The sequence below is a fragment of the Onychostoma macrolepis genome, chromosome 04 (assembly GCF_012432095.1).
Source record: "Onychostoma macrolepis isolate SWU-2019 chromosome 04, ASM1243209v1, whole genome shotgun sequence".
Classification (NCBI taxonomy): domain Eukaryota; kingdom Metazoa; phylum Chordata; class Actinopteri; order Cypriniformes; family Cyprinidae; genus Onychostoma; species Onychostoma macrolepis.
Window position 1 is genome coordinate 31,070,815 of NC_081158.1, and position 21,533 is coordinate 31,092,347.

The 21,533-nt window shown below is 36.0% G+C and overlaps 5 protein-coding genes across 8 annotated transcripts; 1 reads left to right on the plus strand and 4 right to left on the minus strand.

Annotated features, from left to right (window-relative positions):
- Positions 1-1,050: 1,050 nt before the first annotated feature.
- slc5a8 (solute carrier family 5 member 8) lies at positions 1,051-11,862 on the plus strand. Its single transcript, XM_058773896.1, has 15 exons — positions 1,051-1,374; positions 1,535-1,600; positions 1,678-1,729; positions 2,157-2,224; positions 2,904-3,058; positions 8,419-8,559; positions 8,649-8,778; positions 8,921-9,009; positions 10,067-10,176; positions 10,263-10,330; positions 10,413-10,499; positions 11,112-11,284; positions 11,354-11,457; positions 11,535-11,623; positions 11,727-11,862. Exons 1-15 carry the CDS (start codon positions 1,084-1,086, stop codon positions 11,835-11,837), a joined length of 1,734 nt encoding a protein of 577 aa, XP_058629879.1. The 5' UTR covers positions 1,051-1,083; the 3' UTR covers positions 11,838-11,862.
- Positions 11,863-11,934: 72 nt separating this feature from the next.
- On the minus strand, positions 11,935-13,114 carry lyrm5a (LYR motif containing 5a). Of its 2 annotated transcripts, none has more exons than XM_058773902.1 (3): positions 12,833-13,114; positions 12,491-12,574; positions 11,935-12,277 (listed from the first exon to the last, which is right to left on the minus strand). In XM_058773902.1, the coding sequence occupies exons 1-3, from the start codon at positions 12,962-12,964 to the stop codon at positions 12,065-12,067; spliced, it is 429 nt and encodes a 142-aa protein (XP_058629885.1). In that variant the 5' UTR covers positions 12,965-13,114; the 3' UTR covers positions 11,935-12,064. The 2 variants fall into 2 exon arrangements, with proteins under 2 accessions (XP_058629885.1, XP_058629886.1); XM_058773903.1 differs by having other exon boundaries at positions 12,829-12,921.
- On the minus strand, positions 13,026-16,964 carry usp18 (ubiquitin specific peptidase 18). 3 transcript variants are annotated; one of them, XM_058773898.1, is made up of 11 exons: positions 16,329-16,964; positions 16,148-16,252; positions 15,894-15,987; positions 15,046-15,182; positions 14,889-14,965; positions 14,650-14,784; positions 14,278-14,373; positions 13,963-14,112; positions 13,733-13,879; positions 13,585-13,634; positions 13,026-13,418 (listed from the first exon to the last, which is right to left on the minus strand). In XM_058773898.1, exons 1-11 carry the CDS (start codon positions 16,381-16,383, stop codon positions 13,364-13,366), a joined length of 1,101 nt encoding a protein of 366 aa, XP_058629881.1. In that variant the 5' UTR covers positions 16,384-16,964; the 3' UTR covers positions 13,026-13,363. The 3 variants fall into 3 exon arrangements, with proteins under 3 accessions (XP_058629881.1, XP_058629880.1, XP_058629882.1); XM_058773897.1 differs by having other exon boundaries at positions 15,894-15,990; XM_058773899.1 differs by lacking the exon at positions 16,329-16,964 and having other exon boundaries at positions 16,148-16,316.
- Positions 16,965-17,102: 138 nt separating this feature from the next.
- On the minus strand, positions 17,103-18,879 carry pex26 (peroxisomal biogenesis factor 26). Its single transcript, XM_058773900.1, has 5 exons — positions 18,481-18,879; positions 18,247-18,393; positions 17,824-18,143; positions 17,540-17,686; positions 17,103-17,451 (listed from the first exon to the last, which is right to left on the minus strand). Exons 1-5 carry the CDS (start codon positions 18,684-18,686, stop codon positions 17,348-17,350), a joined length of 924 nt encoding a protein of 307 aa, XP_058629883.1. The 5' UTR covers positions 18,687-18,879; the 3' UTR covers positions 17,103-17,347.
- Positions 18,880-19,472: 593 nt separating this feature from the next.
- rhno1 (RAD9-HUS1-RAD1 interacting nuclear orphan 1) lies at positions 19,473-21,239 on the minus strand. Its single transcript, XM_058773317.1, has 3 exons — positions 21,036-21,239; positions 20,553-20,748; positions 19,473-20,468 (listed from the first exon to the last, which is right to left on the minus strand). Exons 2-3 carry the CDS (start codon positions 20,730-20,732, stop codon positions 19,776-19,778), a joined length of 873 nt encoding a protein of 290 aa, XP_058629300.1. The 5' UTR covers positions 20,733-20,748; positions 21,036-21,239; the 3' UTR covers positions 19,473-19,775.
- Positions 21,240-21,533: the final 294 nt, after the last annotated feature.

Genomic DNA, 21,533 nt, shown 5'->3' on the forward strand with positions numbered 1-21,533 from the left:
GTTTTTACAGTCTGTTGCAAGGGTTTAGAAATTATTCCAGCCTATAAACTGAATTATATATAGTAGAAATATAAATATATAATATAAATTTTAAGATAAAATAAAATATTCTATTTGTTTTAATTATATTTGTTCTACACTCTAATAATGTGTTGTACAGACTTTTTTTGGTAAATGGTTTGTTAAGGTAATTCATTACAGTTATACATATAGAAATATGAAAATATAATTTAATTATATATGATAAAATATACAAAATGTTCTGTTTATTTAAAATTATATTCATGTCTAAACATTATTAATGTGTTATACAGATGTATTTTTATTTTTGGTCAATGGTTTGTTATTCATGAAAGTTGACTATATTTAAACATTCAGCTATATATATATATATATAACTTAAGAGGTAACTGGAAAACAAAACTATGACAAAATTTTACCTGTAACTAACTGAATGTATTAATATGAATATAACATTTCATGGGCCATGTTATTTTCTTTAACATTTACTAATTTATTATTCATAATCTAATTTATTTTATGCTAAACATTATCTTGACATATCCCAATTTTTTTTCTAGTACTAATAAAGCTGTATTGTATTAATTTAACCTATAACTAGACACACAAAAGATTAGTAATGTTGGGAGGTTAATAACATTAGGCAGCTTTTGTTATTAATAGGGAGTGAATTATCTATGTGTATCTCACACACAAGAATAAACACATTATTTGATAACTGCGGGGGGAAACAGCGCAGTCTAACTGCAGTATAAGTAAGGAGGAATGAATGTGATAGGGGCGGGATGATGACAAGCAAGCAGCTCCAGAAACAATCACAGTCAGTAGCTTTGGCAGAGACTCTCTGACTGAACAAACACCTCTTTCTGTCATGACTCAATCTCTGACCTAACAATCAGCTTTCAATGAGTAAATTCCTGATGCTCACTGATAATATTTTGCAAACAGAGTCACAAAGGTTTGCTTGTAAAATCAAGAGACCCTGTTAAAGAAGTCCAGACGTGCACTAAGATGTCAAGTGCGGCGTCCTTCAGTGTGTGGGACTATGTGGTCTTCACCTTAATGCTGGTGATCTCAGCAGGCATCGGGGTTTACTATGCCTTCAGTGAACGAGGTCAGAGCAGCTCCGCAGACTTTCTGGTGGGTGGACGGAGTATGACGGCGGTGCCGGTGGCTCTGTCCCTGACAGCCAGCTTCATGTCAGCCATCACCGTTCTGGGGACCCCGGTGGAGGTGTATCAGTACGGAGCTATCTTCATCCTCACCTGCTTTACTTATGTTCTGATGGCGGCTGTGAGCTCTGAGATTTTCCTGCCGATCTTCTACAGACTAGGAATAACCAGCACCTATGAGGTGAGATGACAGGAAAAAATGAAATAATGCATAAAAACATTTGATTGGTAATCTAAAATAGTGTTTATTGAGGTAGAACATATTAATGATGTTAAAATGTTTCAACTGTGCATTAATTCTGCAACTTATGCAATGTAATTTTTTCCCCCTTTGTTTGCAGTATCTGGAGATGCGTTACAATAAAGTAATCCGACTATTTGGGACAGTCCTGTTTATCATACAGACAGTGAGTGTTTTCTTGTCATTATCAGTCTTATTAAATCATACAGTGAATTCAATGTACTATTTTCCATCTCTTCTCAGGTGTTATACACGGGTCTGGTTATTTATGCTCCAGCTTTGGCTTTAAACCAAGGTAGGATTTTTTGCGCTTCTGCAAATCTTACAAACAATTATCCAAAATTCTAGATTAATCTTATTCTTGAGGCAGTTTCTACTTTGTTTCCTTCACTTTTAAAAATAAAAAGGAGAGTTTTATGGCAATGCCATTGAAGAATCATTTTTGTTTCCCCAAAGGACCTTTTAGTGAGCAGTTTGTTGAACTATTTGTTCTTAACATTTTAATAATCTAAAGAACGTTTTTTTTCACTATAAAGAACCTTTTGTGGAATTGGAAGGTACCATGGATGTGTTCTTTATGGAACCATTGATGCCAGTAAAGAACCTCTATTTTTAAGTGTGTGAGAGAAACAGCTTTATTTGTGAAGTGTGTGGTGTAACAAGTATGCTTGATAGTGCACAGTCTGGTCGAGTGAACTCTCTCCTTTCTCTCCACTTCTCAGTCACAGGTGTAGATCTCTGGGGTGCTGTCGTGTCGACCGGAGTGGTTTGCACTCTCTACTGTACATTAGTAAGTTAGAAGGAGTGTAGTGTTTTTTTGGTGTCACTGAGATACTAACATCCAAAAGTATTGAACACTAAAATGTTTATTAATATTAATATGTTTTATTCATTTCAGTTAAAGTTTTATTATTTTTTGTTTTTAATAAGTTTTTTATTGTCTATACAGTCATTCTTTTTTTTTTTTTTTTTCAGTTTTAGTTATTTTAGTACATTAAATTAAACTAAATGAAAAATGGCAAATGTTTCCTTGGCAACTAGCTAAAACAAAAATATACAGTATATATATATATATATATATATATATATATATATACTATACTATACATTTTATTTTATTTCAATTGACATTTTATTTCAGTTGAGTGAAAATATATAAGATGTATACAAGATGTATGCAGAACACTCTTAACAATAAAGGTTCCAAAAGGGTGTTTTTGCAGTGATGGAGAAGAACCATTTTGAAGAACATTTTAAAAATCTAAAGAACCTTTTTCGAATATAAAGAACCTTTTCTGCATTTGAAAGGTTCCATGGATGTTCAAGGTTCTTCATAGAGCCATTGATGCCAATAAAGAACCTTTATTTTTAAGAGTGTAGCAACACTTGTTAGAATTGGCATTTTATGTTTATATAATGTATATTTACTAAAATGTGCATCATAAAGAACTGTCCCTTTACCCTGGCAGGGCGGTCTGAAGGCAGTGGTGTGGACAGATGTATTCCAGGTGGGCATCATGTTGGCTGGGCTCTTGGCAGTTATCGTCCAATCAGTGCTGCTGCAGGGCGGGATCTCCACTATCATCAGTGACTCCGCTCAGGGCGGGCGGCTCAACCTATGGGAGTGAGTTATGACATGACTGATAGCTATAGGAATGCATAATTAAAAGGATAGTCCAGAGAAAAATGAAAATTCTGTCATCATTTACTCACCCTCATGTCGTTGCAAACCTGTATGAGTTTCTTTCTTCGGCATAACACAAAATAAGACCATTTGAAGAATGCCGGAAACTATATAGTTTTGGCTTCCACTTTATGGTCAAAATATATAATGGAAGTAAATGGGAACCAAAACTGTTTGGTTACCAGCATTCTTCAATATCTTCCCTTGTGTTCAGCAGAAGAAAGAAACTTATACAGGTTTGGAACAATATGAGGGTGCACTGTAAAATCCAATAGTTTACCTTACTTAGATATAGTTAGTTATCTTTACTTAGTTGTTATAAGTACTAGGTTTTATTAAGTTACAGCTACTTTCAAGACAAATAAAACAATTTACTTATGTTTTGAGTGACACTTACTTAAAATATTCAAGTAGCCAGAGCTGGGTAGTAACTGATTACATGTAATCTGGATTACATAATCAGATTCCAAAAATTAAGTACTTGTAATTATAGTAAGTTACATTTACAGTTACTTTTTTATGGATTACATGATTACATATTATTCACACAATAGCAATAAATTATTCATAATTCATTGATTCTCCCTAATTTCTCTTTTTCATCTTTTAAATTTTCCTTTCTAAAATAGCCTACCAATGATATACATATGTATATATAGCCCAGTTTTGTGGACATTCACACAAAGATCAGTCATTAGTCAGTCAAAGGACATTCTTCCGTCCCGATTGTTTAAGGAGGTGATAGACACTACTGGTCCCAATATATTACCGATTATAAACAGTAGCTTATTTCATGGCATTGTGCCATTAGAGTTTAAGCAAGCTGTAATTGAACCAGTTTTTACCTTTTATGAATAAGATTTTAGAGAAAGTTGTCTATAATCAACTTGCTGATTTTTTGAGTGGAAACAATATAATGGATACTTTTCAGTCTGGTTTTTGGACCAAACATAGCACTGAGTCAGTAAAGGTTACAAATTATATTTTGTTAAGTATTGACTCCGGGAAAAGTGTTGCCTTAATGATGTTGGATTTAACCGCAGCTTTCAACACTTTACAGTAGATCATGCGATTTTAATATAACGTCTTAGAGATTATGTTGGGATTAAGGGGGTAGCCCTTAAGTGGTTCTCTTCCTACCTGCAGGACAGGACATGCTTAGTTAAAATTGGAAATCATTTCTCGTCATCTGCAACTATCACTTGGGGGGTTCCGCAGGGATCAATTCTTGGTCCGACTCTATTCTCATTATATATGTTACCCTTGGCGGCAATTTTTAGGCAATATAACATTAATTATCATTTATATGCTGATGATCTTCAAATTTATTTTCCTTTGGAGTGTGATGGCTGTACATCTTTTGCTAATTTTTATAAGTGTCTGACTGAGGTAAAGGGATGGCTAGCAAAAAAAATTTTACAACTAAATGAGAGTAAGTCTGAGTTTATTGTGTTTGGGAACAAAATGCCTGGAAATGACCTGATTGAAAGTTATGGACTTCTATCTAATAATAGTTATGTGAAGAATCTTGGAGTACTTTTTGATTCTGAAATCCGCTTTGATCGGCAAGTTAATAGCGTGGTGAAAACATCTTTTTTTCAGTTAAGAAAATTGTCTAAACTGAAATCTATCCTTTCAAATAATGACTTGGAGATTGTTTTGCATGCTTTTATTTCTACACGGTTGGATTATTGCAGTGCTCTCTATCTGGGCGTAAGTGAATCTTTGGTTGCCCGTCTTCAGTATGTCCAGAATGCTGCAGCAAGGATTCTGACAAATACTAAAAAACGAGATCACATAACGCCTGTATTGATATCCCTTCATTGGTTGCTTGTAAAATATAGAATACAATACAAGGTGTTAATGTTTGTCTATAAAGCATTGCATAATCGGGCTCCTGAATATATAAAGGACATGTTAATACCTTACCAGTCCCAACGTCATCTACGTTCCTCTCAAAATATGCTTCTAATTGTTCCGCGCTCTCGGTTGAGGCGTAGTGGAGACCGTGCTTTTTCTGTGGCGGCTCCTACACTCTGGAACGTATTACCGTTATCCTTAAAATCATCGTCAAGTATGGACATTTTTAAAAAGGACTTGAAGACCTATTTATTCTATCAAGCTTTTGCCGTTTAATTGGGTTGAAGAATTGTGAAGGATTGGCTTTTTGTTATGTCTTGTTATTCCATGTTTGTATGAATTTTAGTATTTCTATTTTTATGGACAGCACTTTGGTCCATTTTAATGGCCTTGAAAGTGTTCTATAAATAAAAATTTAGTTGAGTTGAGTTGAGATTAGTCAGGTGGCGACTGCATTTGACCACTGGATTTACAAAAATCATTTCAGGTTTAAGAAGGGTTTCAACATTGCATCAACTACTGATGAACACATTAATTTTTATTTGAATTATTACTCTGTAGGTTTTTTTTAACCATGTATTATTAATTATAACTAATTAAAATGCACATATTCACGTTATTTCTTAGTTACATGTAATGCAGGCCTTCCAAAACTTTTTTTCATCTAAACCTTATTCACCAAATATATTTGCTTTAAGTACCCCTGAGATTTTAAAATAAATATTTCAATAATTAAGTATCACATTTGTATGTTTTCATGGTTTCTTTGATGTTGATTAATGATCACATGGCATGCAGGTAAATAAAAATGTTTCATCTTTTTTAGTAAGTGTTTTATTTAAAAGCCAAATTTCCCATAGAAACCTGACTAGACCAGCCAATGCACATGTGCAGTCATAAGCACATTGGAACTACGCATGCGCATTGCCTGGTCTAGCCAGAAAAATATGCTTTTTTAACTGCTATTTGAGCATAAGAAACAACATTCATGGGGCAATTAATTTCAGATTTTTGTTGCTGATTTGACATATGTAATTTAATTGTGAGTTCAGCAAGCAGTTTTTGAGATTTCAGGATTCCCCCATTCATTAAGATAGGTCTTGTACGAGCTGCCCGGAGGCGTTGCAAATATGGCTGCCGAGTTAAATCAAAAGTAATCTAAAAGTAATCTGATTATATTACCTAAAATGTGTAATGTAAGGGTTTACGTTACTGACAACAATTTTTGTCATGTAATCTGGAATCAGTAACGAATTACAATTTGTAAGTAATCTACCCAGCTCTGCAAGTAGCCACAAAGGAACCAATGACATTAATAAACCAGTGAGAGGCAGCAGTGCACTAATATGTTGCTAATGTGCAACATAACAACAGAAGAAGAAGAAAAGAAAAAGAGTCTTAGGCCGTTTCTCAAACGGAAGGCTGCATCCTCCGGAGGCAATATTATCTGTCTGCAATACCGGAGGCTGCACTTTCAGGACCGCAGTTGTAGGACCGCACTTCTAGGACCCTAGTTTTTTGTGACAGCGCCACCTACCGAGCCGGAGAACGGCAGTCCCAGGAACGCATTTCCAGGACCCTAGTTTTGGAGGACTGAAAAAAGTGCCACTAAGGCAGTATTTCCACCCAGTTTTAACTACATTAGAATTTTAGAGTTTTTTAAAAGTTTTATTACACCCAAATACTACTTTCTTTATTGCAATTAAACCTGATTCCTAGGAATGTTGAATAATTATTGGGTCTAAGTAGTATAATATAATAACTCAAATAAAATAAACAAGGAATCATGGTATAGTCAAGGATGACTTTGGGGGTAGATTTAAGATTGTGTATATTTCATAAAATAATATATTACAACAGTTGAACTTGAACACACACAAAAACAAATTCGTTCAGGATGTGAACCACATAGAAAGAACTTCATGGACGACGTCTTCACTGACTCCTAAGAGAGAGAAAGAGAGAGAAGTGAATGAAATGAGGAACATTTAGTTGAACATGTTTTTGAACAATTTTAAATTTCATATTTAAAAGATCTTAGTTACCACAGAGCGCACACACATATATGATCCAAAAATAATTAAACCAATTAATGTTCATAAAACTATTATTGCATACTGTTCAAAGATTTGGAAAAAAAATTATAAAATTATCACATAAGCTGACTTCATAAATGGATGTTGATTTTCCAAAAATGTTTTTTTTTTTTTTTTAACTCACCATTAGTGATTAACATTCTCTTTGGTTGGGCACTTGGAACTTCGTTTGTATTATTATTATTTTCTTCCTATTAATGCAGTAATGCAATTAACAGAAATACTGTTAACGCTTAAAAAAGGATACACTGGACATTGTGTAAAAACAATTCCAATACTTGACCAATTTATTTATTTATCTTTTGTCATACTATTGCCTGCCCTGAGTCCTTGAAAGCACTTCATATAGAGTACAGTACACAGTAAATGACACAATCTAACACGTGGTATTTTAACAGTCAATTATTATGATGGCCTCTCTGTTATGTCTGACTATTAAAATGTCATATGTCTCAACCAATATTATAAAACCATGTCAAAATGAAGAGACGTACTCATAACATGTATATTGGGGTAATGTTAAACAGGCTGACTGTGAGCACGTGACAGTTAAAACATTAAGATTATTTTAACTTAATTAAAATGGAAAAACAATGAGTAATTAACAAGCTTTCACAACGAACGTGCTACAGTTTATTGTGCTGCCAGTAATTCAACACAGGCTTATCATGCTAACAATTCATTTTACAGCATTAGAGGCTAATATATGATGGCTATGAATTCAAGACTATTTAGCAAATCACGATCACTTCGGCTACGTTAACTTCCCAATGAAATGCATCACAATTGTTTTTAATGTTAAACAAATAAAAATGTATTCACATTTGATACTCACACTCTGACTGTCAGCCATCTTCGCTGGTCCTCTAATTCGGTAGGTGGCGCTGTCACTAAAAACCTAGGTGTCCTAGAAATGCGGTCCTAGGACTGCGGTCCTGAAAATGCAGCCTCCGGTTTTGCAGGCAGATGCTACTCTCCGGAGGTCGCATTTGTAGGCTGCATACGTCATCAAGCCTGGTTTATTTCAGTTAACTGAACATTACATTCACGAGTCATAAGCATATTACAACAATTTAGGTTTAACTAAGAATAATGGTCAAAAGTCATGTTGAATGTTGAATTTTCAATACAACTGAAATATTTGAGAGAACATCACATAAGCTGACTTCATAAATGGATGTTGATTTTCCAAAAATGTTTTTTTTTTTTTTAACTCACCATTAGTGATTAACGTTCTCTTTGGTTGGGCACTTGGAACTTCGTTTGTATTATTATTATTTTCTTCCTATTAATCATTTTTGCTTTAAACGCTTGCCTTTCTCATGCTGTGTCCAACCCTCTCAGCTTCGATCCAAACCCTCTGAGGCGGCACACTTTCTGGAGCATCACAGTGGGAGGGACGTTCCTCTGGACCAGTGTCTATGGTATCAATCAATCTCAGGTGCAAAGATACATATCATGCAAGTCCATGTTCCATGCAAAAATGTGAGCACTACACAAATCATAAAACACAAATTCACACTAAAAGGAATGCAATATCTGAACCACTTTTCTTTGTTTTTGTCTCTATCCAGGGCTTTATATATTAGCGTAGTATGTCTCTGGGCTATATCGATATGCTCAGTATTTTGTGGCTTGTGTCTATACTCCTTGTATAAGGACTGTGATCCATGGACAGCAAGAAAGGTGTCTGCTCTGGATCAGGTACAAACCACAACAATGCATCTCAAATGCAAAAAAAAAATACATGTGCATGTTATTAAAAATCTCCATTAACATTTATATGACATTATTGATCAATTCGGAATGTGCTACATTAATGTTTCTTATAATTGTATGCAATAAGCTTATGCCATACCTGGTGTTGGACATCCTAAGTGAATATCCTGGCGTGCCAGGACTGTTTGTGGCTGCAGCATATAGTGGCACATTAAGGTTTGTTCTCCGTTAAGATAGTTCACCCAGAAAGTACATTCATCATTTACTTATACCCATAATGTCGTTCCAAACCCATTTGAAATTCTGTGGAACCTAAAAGAAGATATTTAACAGAATGTCCAAGCAGCTCTTTGACATACAATTAAAGCGTGACTCAAAAAAGGACAATAAATTACCATTAAACTATAACTCTCTTGTGCTATAGTCTATTATAATGTTCTGATAGTGTTGTGAGATAACAAAGTAAAAATTAAATGTAAAATCAGGAAACACTTTACATTATAGTTTCATTTGTTAACATTAGTTAACTAAATTAGTTAACAAGATCTTCACTGGCATCCCTGGTTCCATAAAGAACCTTTAACATCCATGGAACATTTCTTTAGTTTTTTCAAATGTTCTTCACACTAATGCTGCCTTCACGTGCTATCGGAAATTTCCTATTTCCCATTTATGAATAGCATCCCATTGGTTGACAATCATATAAACATTCATCGCGCTATAGGCTACATGCAGTTCGCTGACAATTCTGGAATTTCGGTCAAATGCATGCTTATTTCACTGCTTATAAAACATAGGCTACATATGCTTCGCATGATCGTTCATATCTAGCCTATAAATACACTACTTTAGCGACAAGACAAAGGGATGTAGTTGTTGTGAGAACAGGATTGACAGCAGATTATCACCTCCACCATGTTTAAAGTTTATGACCTGCCCAACTCGGAAACTCGGGTATCAAAAATATTTCCGAATTTCCCACTAGTAAATACGACTTGAGAGGCCGTTCACGTCCAATATCCTATTGGGAAACTCGTATTTACGATAATTCCGATAGCACTTGAAGGCAGCATAAGAAAACTTCACTGAAAGGTTCTTTGGGAAACCTAATATGGAGCGATATGTGAGTGAGTTAAATACAAAATGTTCGTACCACATTTATAAATGTAAAATTTTTGAGCATGTATTATATCATGTTTACTATCTTATATTATTATATAATAATAAGATAGTATCTTGTATTATATCATGTTTACATGTTTACTGTCTACAGTACAGTCTCCTCCAGTGTAAATGCTTTGGCTGCAGTAACTATTGCAGATCTGATACGGCCATACTTCAGTCTGTCAGAAAAGCAGCTGTCCTGGGCTTCAAAGGGCATGAGTGAGTGAATATCTTCACTTAGAGCCCACTAATGCATAATCAGTGATTCCACCTATACTAAACTAGATAATATTCCCCAATCACAGGTGTGTTTTATGGTGCTGTGTGCATAGGAATGGCTGGTGTTGCATCTTTAATGGGAGGGATTCTACAGGTGGGTTACTGAAGAATTATGTGAAATTACAGGGCGAATGGTGAAATAATCCTAATTTTTCTGTCTGTTTGTTCCTCAACAGGCTGCTATTAGTATCGCAGGAGTGGTTGGCGGACCTCTACTGGGCCTTTTTTCTCTTGGCATCCTGTTTCCTTGCGCTAATGCAAAGGTTTGCATGAATAGATTTTGAATTTTAATATGAAATGAAAAATTGCTTAAATTTTACTCACCCTCAGGCCATCCAAGATGTAGATGAGTTTGTTTTTTCATCAGAACAGATTTGGAGAAATTTAGCATTACATCACCTGGATCACCAATGGATCCTCTGCAGTGAATGGGTGCCATCAGAATGAGGCAGCTGACAAAAACATCACAATCCACAACATGACTCCAGTCCATCAATTAACTTCTTGTGAAGTGAAAAGCTGCATGTTTGTAAGAAACAAATCCAACATTATGGAGTTTTAACTTTAAACCTTTGCTTCTAACCAAAATATGAGTTCATAATCCATAAAAATGCTTCATCCAGGGAAAAGTGGACTGGAGTGGTGTGGATTACTTGTGAATTATTGTGATATTTTTATCAGCTGTTTGGACTCTCATTCTGACGGCACCCTTTCACTGCAGAGGATCCATTAGTGAGCAAGTGATGTAATGATAAATTACATTCAAATCTGTTCTGATAAAGAAATTAACTCATCTGCATCTTGGATGGCCAGAGTCTGAGTAAATTTTCAGTGATTTCGGGTCAACTATTCCTTTAAAAGTGTGCTTGTTTTAGGGAGGTTTGGCAGGGTTGATATCTGGTTTGGCGCTGTCACTGTGGGTGTGCATCGGGGCACAGATATACCCGCCACGACCAGAGAACAGCAGACCATTGGCTCTGGTGACACATGGCTGTAACTTCTCAGGCGGCACTAACTGGACTGCAAGCACAGAGGAAATTCTAGAAAGGTAGGTTTGCAAAAATCAGCTAAATCAAAATCTATTGGCTGTTAGATAACAAGATCCATTTCTTAACAGGCCTTTCCTTGCTGATAATTGGTACTCGCTCTCATACCTGTACTTTGGCCCATTGGGGACTGTGACGGTCATCACCGTGGGTCTCGTTGTCAGCATACTTTCAGGTATGAGACATTCTGATATGTGAAGCACCCTGCTGTCTTTGTTCAAAGTAACTGATGTTTTTTAGTTTCTCTCCAAGGCGGCAGACAGATGAAAGTGCAGTCTGGGCTTACGCTATCAAAAGAAGACCTCACCTTCTACAAAGCCTACAATATACTCAAAGCAAAAGTGAGTATATTTTTTAATGCATGCATATATACAAATATACATGTACAAATATACTCACACTATTCCCATCACTTTTATCATTTTAAATTTTTTGCACTAAAAGGTTTCCGGTAGCACAGGAAAGTTTGATCTGGTGCAGGAGCTGGACAAATCCTTTGGAAAAACCAACTTTGCTTTCTGTGATGTAGAGCTGTCTACACAAACACCTGCTTAGAACATTATAAAACTGAAATGTCTTTAAATATACACACATACGTACTTGTCATCACAAATAACTGTCTACTGTAAATCTAACAGGGACTTAGAAGAAGTAGTAAAAATAAATGTTTATGTCCAAATCTGTTATGTGCAACACATCAAATACAGACTTTCAGAAATGTACAGAAAATAATGATTTGACATATATACTGTACAGTCTGGCACATGCGACAGAAACATCGATTAATGCTCTGGTTCATAGTAGCGTTTCTTCATTGCTCTGTATTTCCTGAGGAAGTAAAGTGCCTCGAGTTCTTTGATCACAAACTCTCCACGGTCAATCAGCTTTTGGATTTTCTCAGGCTCGGTGACATCTTTGTTCTTCATGAAAGCTGCTTTCAGACGCTCCCTGAAGTATGTAGTGCCTTTTGGATATTCCCGTCCAAGATACAGAAGCTGTAGAAAAGAAATGCATTATCCAAGCAATGCATAGTCATCATTACAATTTTACATTTCTTCTTTCTGTGTTTGGTTATTTTATGACTTGGCTGCCATGCAATGTTATGTCCAGTAAAGGATGACACAAAGTACCACTGGACAACATTTCATATGAAAAGAACAGATGAAAAAAGAAAGCAGAAGGAAACTAATGCAGAAAATGCTGCTTACATTTTTGTACAACCTTATAACTTCACCTCTAAGTGGATTACTCATTTTAATGTCTCTCTTTTTATCCTGAGGCAGACAATAAACCTAAAACAAACAGAGAACAAAAAATAATACACCACAATGTATTGCCTATTATGTTTAATTGCATGCAACACACAAATAACACAAAAAAATGTGGACTGAAATTCTCCTCAAATATAATTCTCCTCATATTGTATTGTCATACTTTATAGATTATTATGGTGCTAAAAGCCGATTTATTGAATGGATAAAGTAATCTTCATCTACGTAGTACAGTTTTCTTGTAAGAAATATGGTTTAAGACAACGTTTGCTCACCTACAAGATCATAACAGAGGTGTTTACCAGGACGTGCGGAGGCAATGCCATGGTATGGATGCTTTCCAAAATAAAAGCCAGGTTGCGTCTTTGCATTTTTCAGAATAAAAGTCTCGTTGTGGCTTTCCACAGACATATCTATCTATTTCCTATATATATCTATGGTGGCTTTCAACCAGTCAACTACGTGGCCTGTCAACCTTTTTAAAACATTTTATTTTTGCACAGTATTTTTACATTAGAGCTTTACAGTAAGAACTTGAGATAAAAGACAACATTATTTCAAAACATATTATTATTTGTATTTAACAATATCCATAAATTTCACAAAACATTCTCTGGCAAAATAGCATAACCCTATCCAAAATACTGTCCTATATAAACCCCAATCAATATGAAAATATACTGATTTACATTCTTAAAAACCTTTCTTCATACTTATACCCAAAATATAAATAGACTTCGGTCATATTCTTGGAATTTTCTCTGTATTAATTCATATAGTGTTCATCAAGTGCTGCAGTGTACACAACAGTTATCCAGATAAATTTCTGCTCTTCTTCCTGTACAGAAGCAAGTAGGCTGTGTCTCTGAAAACAGAATGCAAAATTATAATTAAAACCTGGAAGGTGTCATGGGGAAAAAACCGCAAAGAGAATAAAGTAATTATTTAAAAGATTTGCATTTTTGTTTTGCTTTCCTTTGAAGTGCCTGTGTGAAGCTATATAAGTTTAGAATTATTGATGTTTAACATACCCATACTGACGGGACCCTCCATATGTGTCCTGCACATCTGCCCATGTGGACTGTGATAAATAAAATAATTACATATCAATATCAGTTTCATTTCAGTCTTTACTATTTCAGATATTAGTAGTTAAATCAGTCAGTCACTATCTCTTACTGGTCGCACACAGGAGTCATCAGCATAATACCACATCTGGTCCTGATTTGGTCTGATGAAAGCAGTGTAGTGTCCAAACATGGCAGTTCCTATGTGCACTATTACAGCATAGAGACTGTAATACTCATCAGCCTTGAGACAATCAGCCTAAAACAAGCATACAACAAATCAAGCATATGGCAATATTACTATGACTGCAGAGTTCTTTACTAAATATATGCTAAACATACATTTTCTGATTTTCCTGCAGTAAAAATGTCACTGCCGAATGTTTCAAGAAAGGTGACTTTGTTGGAGAGTTTCCTGGTGAAACCATCATTGTTTCTGAATCTTTTCAAGTGGACACACAGAATCGGAGGCAATGAGACAAGATTCACTTCCTACATGACAAAAAATAAATAAATAAATAAACAATTAACTTACAATGCACTATGTGTTGAAATCAGGATAAATCTTACTTGGATTTGCTATATTACCACATAAAAACAAATCGTCGAAATTTATGAAAGATTATACTATTAGATAATAACAAATAAAGCACACACATGAGTGGACGGCTGCTTTTCATCACACCGGTCACAGTAAAACTTCTCGCTGTCCGGTAGCTTTTGTTGCTTGAAAAAAGAGTTGATGCAGCTTTCCTAAAGAACATAAGGAAGAATAATAAAGCTTGATTAGCTCAAATCTTCTACATTACAATGTACATTACTGATGCACAATGACTAAAAATGAATGTAGATTCAAGAATGTTGGTAACCAAACAGTTGCTGGTAGCCATTGACCGCCATAGTATTTTTGTCCATACTATGGAGGTCAATGGCTACCAGTGTTTGGTTACCAACATTCTTCAAAATATTTTCTTTTGTGTTCAACAGGTTTAGATGATTTTCCTTTAAATTTCACTTTAAATTGTTTACCAGGGTGTTTTCTCTTTCACAGATTGCCAAAGGAAGGCTGAAAAGAGAGCTGGGTGCTCTGTGAATGAATTTGCACTTTGAACACACCACCTGGGTCTCTACCTTTATCTCATAGAGACTGCGGATTTCCTGAGCCTGAAAGAGTAAACAGACAAAGAATTTAACATAACTGATTATCCTCATTTACACTGACAGTATACTGAACAAAATCTGTGCATCTATTTTTAATGAAAACCCACCACAGCATCAGGCATCTGCTTCTGACTCAGATTAAGGATGATGTGAAATATTTCATCTGCATCTTGTTGAGTGGATGCTACAGCAGAATGACAGAAAGACACCACTGAGTGACATTATTTCCATAAGCATAAGATTTTAGGGTGATATGACGCATACGTCGGATGGCTTGCCGGTAGAGGCAGTTGAGGAAGTCTTTGTGTGGAGCAGGATGTGATTTGTCCCTCATGGCTTCCAGGGTGTTCCTCAACTGCAGTGGGACGTTCCTCTCATCAGTCCCATCTGATGGATGCCATCTTTAAAGAAAGAGTTCACCCAAAAATAAAATAAAAAAGTTGAAAATGTACACACCTTTAGGCTATCCAAGATGTAGATGAGTTGGTTTCTTCATCAGAACAGATTTGGAGAAATTCAGAGTTTCATCATTTGCTCACCAATGGATCCTCTGCAGTGAATGGGTGCCGTCAGAATGAGTCTCCAAACAGCTGATAAAAACATCTCATAATCCACATGACTTCAGTCCATCAATTAATATCTTGTGAAGTGAAAAAACTTTGAGTCCTCGATCCAAAATATTGCTTTCTCAAGTGAAAAAAATAAGTCATCTCGTCAGAAAAACCGTACAAAACAGTTCTAAACAAATATGTTGGTGGATTTTGATGTTAGAGGACAACAGGAGATGGGACTTTTTCATCAGAGGATGCGATATTATATATTATAGACTCGTAATGCTTTAATAATGGATTTGTTTCTCACAAACACACAGCATTTCACTTCGCAAGATGTTAAATGACAGACTGAAGTCTTACTTGTGGATTATTGTGATGTTTTTATCAGCTGTTTGGGCTCTCATTCTGATGGCACCCATTCACTGCAGAGGATCCACTGGTGAGCATGTAATGCTAAATTTTTCCAAATCTGTTCAGAAACAAACTCTACATCTTGGATGTCCAAATTAAGCATGGCTACTTGCAAGTGTGAATCTTATTCAAAAGATAGTGCTTTACTTGTTCAGTATGTCCAGGAGTTCATTGGTGGCAGAGAAGGACTGAAGCAAGGCATTAATACAGCAGGACAGACTGTAGTTTAAAAGGCCCCTCACTTCTGAAACATTAGATCATATTTAGGATCATAGTTCCATCATTTCTGGATAAACTTCAAAAATGGTTCAAAAGACCGAAATGACAGTAGTTACAGTAGCAGTATTTTTATTATTATTAAAAATATGTGATATGATGGATGCAAGTCTCTGATGACCTACCATAATCCCATGATACAGAGCGGCTGTATAGTCGAGAAGCCATTTTACTCCAAAACTCTCCCATCCACCGATAGATACGACTGCAAATGCTTCTCGGTGTTGTATCTATGGAAACCTGTTGTGTCAACATTAAACTGCGCATTGGTTATAGAAAATCAAACTAAACTGACGAAATATTTACCCGCTTCAAGATGCTTCAGCTCCCGTTTTACTCGTAGCATAACAATGAGTTTCATACAGACATAAACAGAAACAGCTGATTTTACTTTCACTTTCAATTCACGAGTCAGTTTCTGTCACAGATACGAAACTTACACCCAGTTCAGAATAAAAAGGCTAGGCAACATTTTTAAAACAAGTTTTTGTTATTATTATAAACAAACATGATTTAATCATTATTATTTTTAAATCGATAAAAATATCAGGACACAATACACATAGGCTATTTATGTTTAATTTATATATTCTTTTTTTACTGTGATGTATATACAATTATGGTTTATGTTGATATTGTTAATAAGCTATTATTTTATTTCACTTTAATTTTAGTTAAAGTTTCAGTAATTTTGTTGTTTTTGTCATTTTTATTAGTTTTTGATTTTACAAATATGTCTGTATTCATTCATTTTTATTTATTTTAGTTCTTCACCTTAAAATAAATATGAGAAATGTTGCCTTGGCAACTAGCGGAAATAAAACACATTTGTTTTTTTAGTTCACATTCATTTTAAAATCACAAAAATGTTTTTTAACGGTTTTAATTTCAGTTAATAATATCCCAGATAAAAACCTCTGTTGTTTTGGCTGTATATTCTTAATAAAAGTGCATTTTAAAACTACATATTAATAAAACTTAATACTAGTCTCAACCATGACTATTCAATGTGATGTACAATAAATAGTCATTTACAAACTGTGTCTGGAGTAGATCCACATGAACTCATACATTCAAAAACATATTTACACATTTATTATATAATAAATTTACATTTGATCTGCATGAAATACTTCTCTCCAAGATACCATCCATTTTAAATAGGCTATCAGTAGTTTGATATAATTCAGTGATTTATTTATCTATAATGTAAGTAAATGCACCAATAAGAGATGCCCATGGCAAACACAGGATGTATTAAGTATTACAAATCAGGGATGGCAACACTGTTTCACAGTTAGTTCCAGGATAACCCCGTTAAAACTCTAACTCCGGCTGTTGGCTTTGTAATAAGGTCCAAACATGGTGTTCCACGTCTGCTGAAGGAGTCCATGCAGGCGGAGCAGCCATGGGAAAGCCGAGGGAAGAGCTGAGAGTGGAGAAATAGCAGAAAAAAAAAAGATCATTAATTAATTATTGAGGATGCATTGCATAAAAATGGCCAGCGGATCTCTTACCCGGGTCTATACGGACGAGAAGAAGATACAGCAATATTAAAGCCAGAAAAACTCTGCGCAGAGAGATGGATCTGATTCTCACACTGGCCACTGAAAGACCTCTGTATAACAACCTCATTATTGAAGTCAGTCGCTGAGTCAGTTTATCTGTAAATCACAAATTGCACCATTGCATCCATTATCAACTCTACAATAAAATGACTTCCTCATCAATCATATAGTTTGAAGCATTAAATTACATTGCGATTTTTTTTACTTTAAGCACATTAATAAAAGAAAGTCACCTTGTTTTGAAGCACTAGTTGTTGTCGTCACAGCTACAGTTTCTGGATTTGTAGAGGATGTTGCATTTTTCTCATTCTGAATGTCTACCAAACTCCGAGCTGCTTGTCTCTGTTCATCAGTGAAGGCCACCCGACCCACATCAGTCTCCAGCATCTCCAGAGCTTCGGCCGTGTGACCCATCGGCACCAGTATGTGGAGGAAATACAGCTCAGCCACAGAGCTGAACCCCGACTGGCTCATGTTACCAGAGCAGTGCAGCCAATCACAGACCGCATGCTTCATCACTGCCCGCTCACCCACTTTCACATAGAGCAGAATGCTGTGAAACACAGTTTATATAGCATTAGGAGTGATGTAGTGTGTTCACCCACAGTCAAGTGCTGTTTAATGTAATTTGTGAGATTAATGCCGACTCTTCTGACCACATTTGGATAATCTTGGCAGGAATTTTCTCTGTTTCTCCATACTGCTGCAAAACCCATGACAGAACTCCACGCCACTGATTGAGCTCCGCCAAAGCCTGGATCCCCACTATAGTCAAGGCTGCTTTCAGTTCTGCATACTTGAAGCTGTGAGGAAAAAATTTGAATTAGATTAGAAATAACTATAAATGCAAAATATGATTTCATTATAACATGCAATATATAAAAACTCACCTGCTGTCCTCCTGCTCTGCAAAAGTGCCCAAACTCTCAAGCCCTTTCTCGCACGTATCCAGAGCAGCTTGAAAGTCTTTCTTTACCATCAAATATTCAAGGGCAGCGTCCACCGGAGCCGTTAACGGACACGCGGGTGGGCTGCTGAGCCGAACCGAGCCCGGGCCACGACCGCCCGCCAGAGACACCGACGAACTACTCCTCATACCGGACTGCTGTTGAGCGTTTAGTGCATTACAGGCTTAATATCAAAATAAGAAATGATTGGTAATAATACAATGTGAATTCTCCAAGTCATTAATTGATTTAAGACACTACACGTGGAATATATCCATTCTGTAAACAAAACAAGCTTCACTGCGCCACTTCCGCAATGGACGACGAAGAAAATACCCGACAAGATAAAAGTCCGGAGAAGTTCAAATTTAAAAACAAATAATAATAATAGTAACTACATAATGCTTTACATATATGCATGGAATATGTAAGGGATAATCAACGGCTAGCTGTGCATTAAACGATTTGAATGCACGACGTGGAGGCGAAGAGCCACCCGACGCGCAGCCGTTGATTATCTCATTTATGCCAAATGGTCATTTGCCAGCATTCACATATTAAAGATGTTAATAATATTTGCGCTGCAATATTTGACTGGAACGATAAAAATGACGGTTATTTTCGTCTTTATTACTATTCAACTGTAACTGTATGTTACTATGGTTACCAATGTTATATAGAACGTGATTAAACTGACCTGGAACTACCTGAGCAGTTAAACGAATCAACACCTGCAAGCCAATAAGAATCGAGTATTCAGACAGGCCATGGCATAAATATATATATATATACTGTAAAAACTATGGGAATTAAGTAGAAACCGAAAATATTTTACATCAAAATTATTATATTTCTGAGTTATATTTTATATTTTTAGACTTTCTCAAAGTACTATAATATAAAATCTAAAAATATTAGACTTTTCCTGCACACACAAATGTACACAAACTCCCTTTGGTTAAAAATGAATACATAAATACAAATATTGTGAATGAAGGCATATTTGACAGATATGTGCATTTAATATTTAAGTACATAATTCATTGATGTCCAGAGTACAAAGGTGCTTCCATTAAATAAGGCTGGGGACATCAAAATTACATCTTTAATTCTTCTCTCTTGAAGTGTTCATATATTAAATTTTCTCAATTGTACAATTTCCCAAAACTTTTCAAATCCATATTGAACAGAAAACTACAAAACGAATCAAATTATTGCTATATCTGTTAATTTATGGTTTAAGTCCAATCACTGGCAACTCCAGCATCTGCTGGAAGAAGCTGACCTCTGTCAATCAACAATTTCATCAGTCCTTTCCTCCGTCTCCATGTTACCCTCAGCCCGTAGTCTTTCTCAGGCGTGTCCTTCACAAGGACGCTTGAGTTCTCAGTTCTCGGAGGAGTTTTTGCTTGGTTTGGGGGGAAGAGGAGATGTTGAACATTGGATGGAGACGTGCTGGAACAATGTGGCATTTCAGGCGTCTCTACATTCGGGGGTTCGGGAACCGAGCTTGTGTTCGGTGTTTGAACTGAATCCCTAGTCGTTCCATTTTTGTGGAATTGCACGTTCTTTGAAACTTCTGAACGCCTGGAGGTGGATATAACATGTGCAGCCATCCTCCTCTCCACCCCTTTTTGAGGAAAACGAGTTCTTCTTGGAGTTTCTCGAAGCTCCTTGCTATGACTGTCCGAAGAAACAAGCCTATCATTCTTTGTCCGTGAACTACTAAAGTTTTCACGCTGGTATTGTGAACCTGCTGTGGTTGCCTCAAAGGACAAGGGAATATATTTGCAGCTATTTGCTCTTCTAGTCTGAGGGAAACCCAAAACTGGTGCCTTGTTTGAGATCCTCGTAGCCATCTGGTTATTTCTCCTCCCTCGACCACCTCGACTAACCGTTGTGGTTTCGAGCGAATTAAACTGTGAAGACACCTACAAACAGAGAATATGCTTCAGTTTCAGTTGAAACATCTTCACTCATAAAATGAAAGTAAGGCTTGGAAAGCATGCACATACCCAAGAGGTACATGGTGCACCACTTCGCTGTTGTTTCTCTGATATAAATGACTTGGGATGAACGGCACTCCGTAGTTGTGGTCCATACTCGTGCTTTGGTCCACTGATGGGCGCCTCTATGAACAACAGCTGAGATTTGTTTGGGTTCAGCAGTCTCTTCTTATGTGAATTGCGGGGCATTAGAAGACATGATATGCTGCAAGGTGGAAAACAAAATGACATGAAGAAGAGAATTACTACTACTACTACTGTTCTGTCAGTGTCATGCATGCATAAATTTTCAATTCTCAAAGACAGCTACTGACTACTGACACATTTAGAGGCATTAAAACCATTAATACTAGATCTCATCTCGTTCGCATTTCATCGTATGTTTGTCAGTGAGACATGGTAGCCCATACTACCATGTACTATGAACTATGGAGAAAGTTCGCGGGTTGATAAAATACATGGCATGCAATGAAAACCTTAGCTGATACTCACGCATCGCTTTGTATTTCTTCTCAATCGCATTGTGTTTTTTCTTTGGACCATGTAAATTTGACAAAGAGACTGATAAACGTTTGACTGAGGTTTGTGGGAAAGTTCATCCCCCAAGCATTCACACACTTCAGTTCCTCCCAGAGAAATATAAACTGATTGAATGTTGGTTAGCCTAGCAATGTAATACCTCAAGAGGCGGGGCTTGGTGGCCCGGATGTTGTTTTTATTGGTCAGGTAGGATGAGTTCAATATTAATGATTCTTTTTAATTATTCATTGTGTTTTTAAAGTTCCAATATTATTATTTTTTTTTATCAGTGTTACTATTCAGGTGTAAAATTTAAACCAGATCGCTGCTGAAGCGGCACATAAACGGTGTTACTTTTCTCAGCGCGTTCTCAACGGACCAGTCACAGTCACATACGTATGTAATTACAGACAGAATATTTAAAAAAAAATAAAAAATAAAAATCTTGCAGAGATTGCTGTACATTTTTCT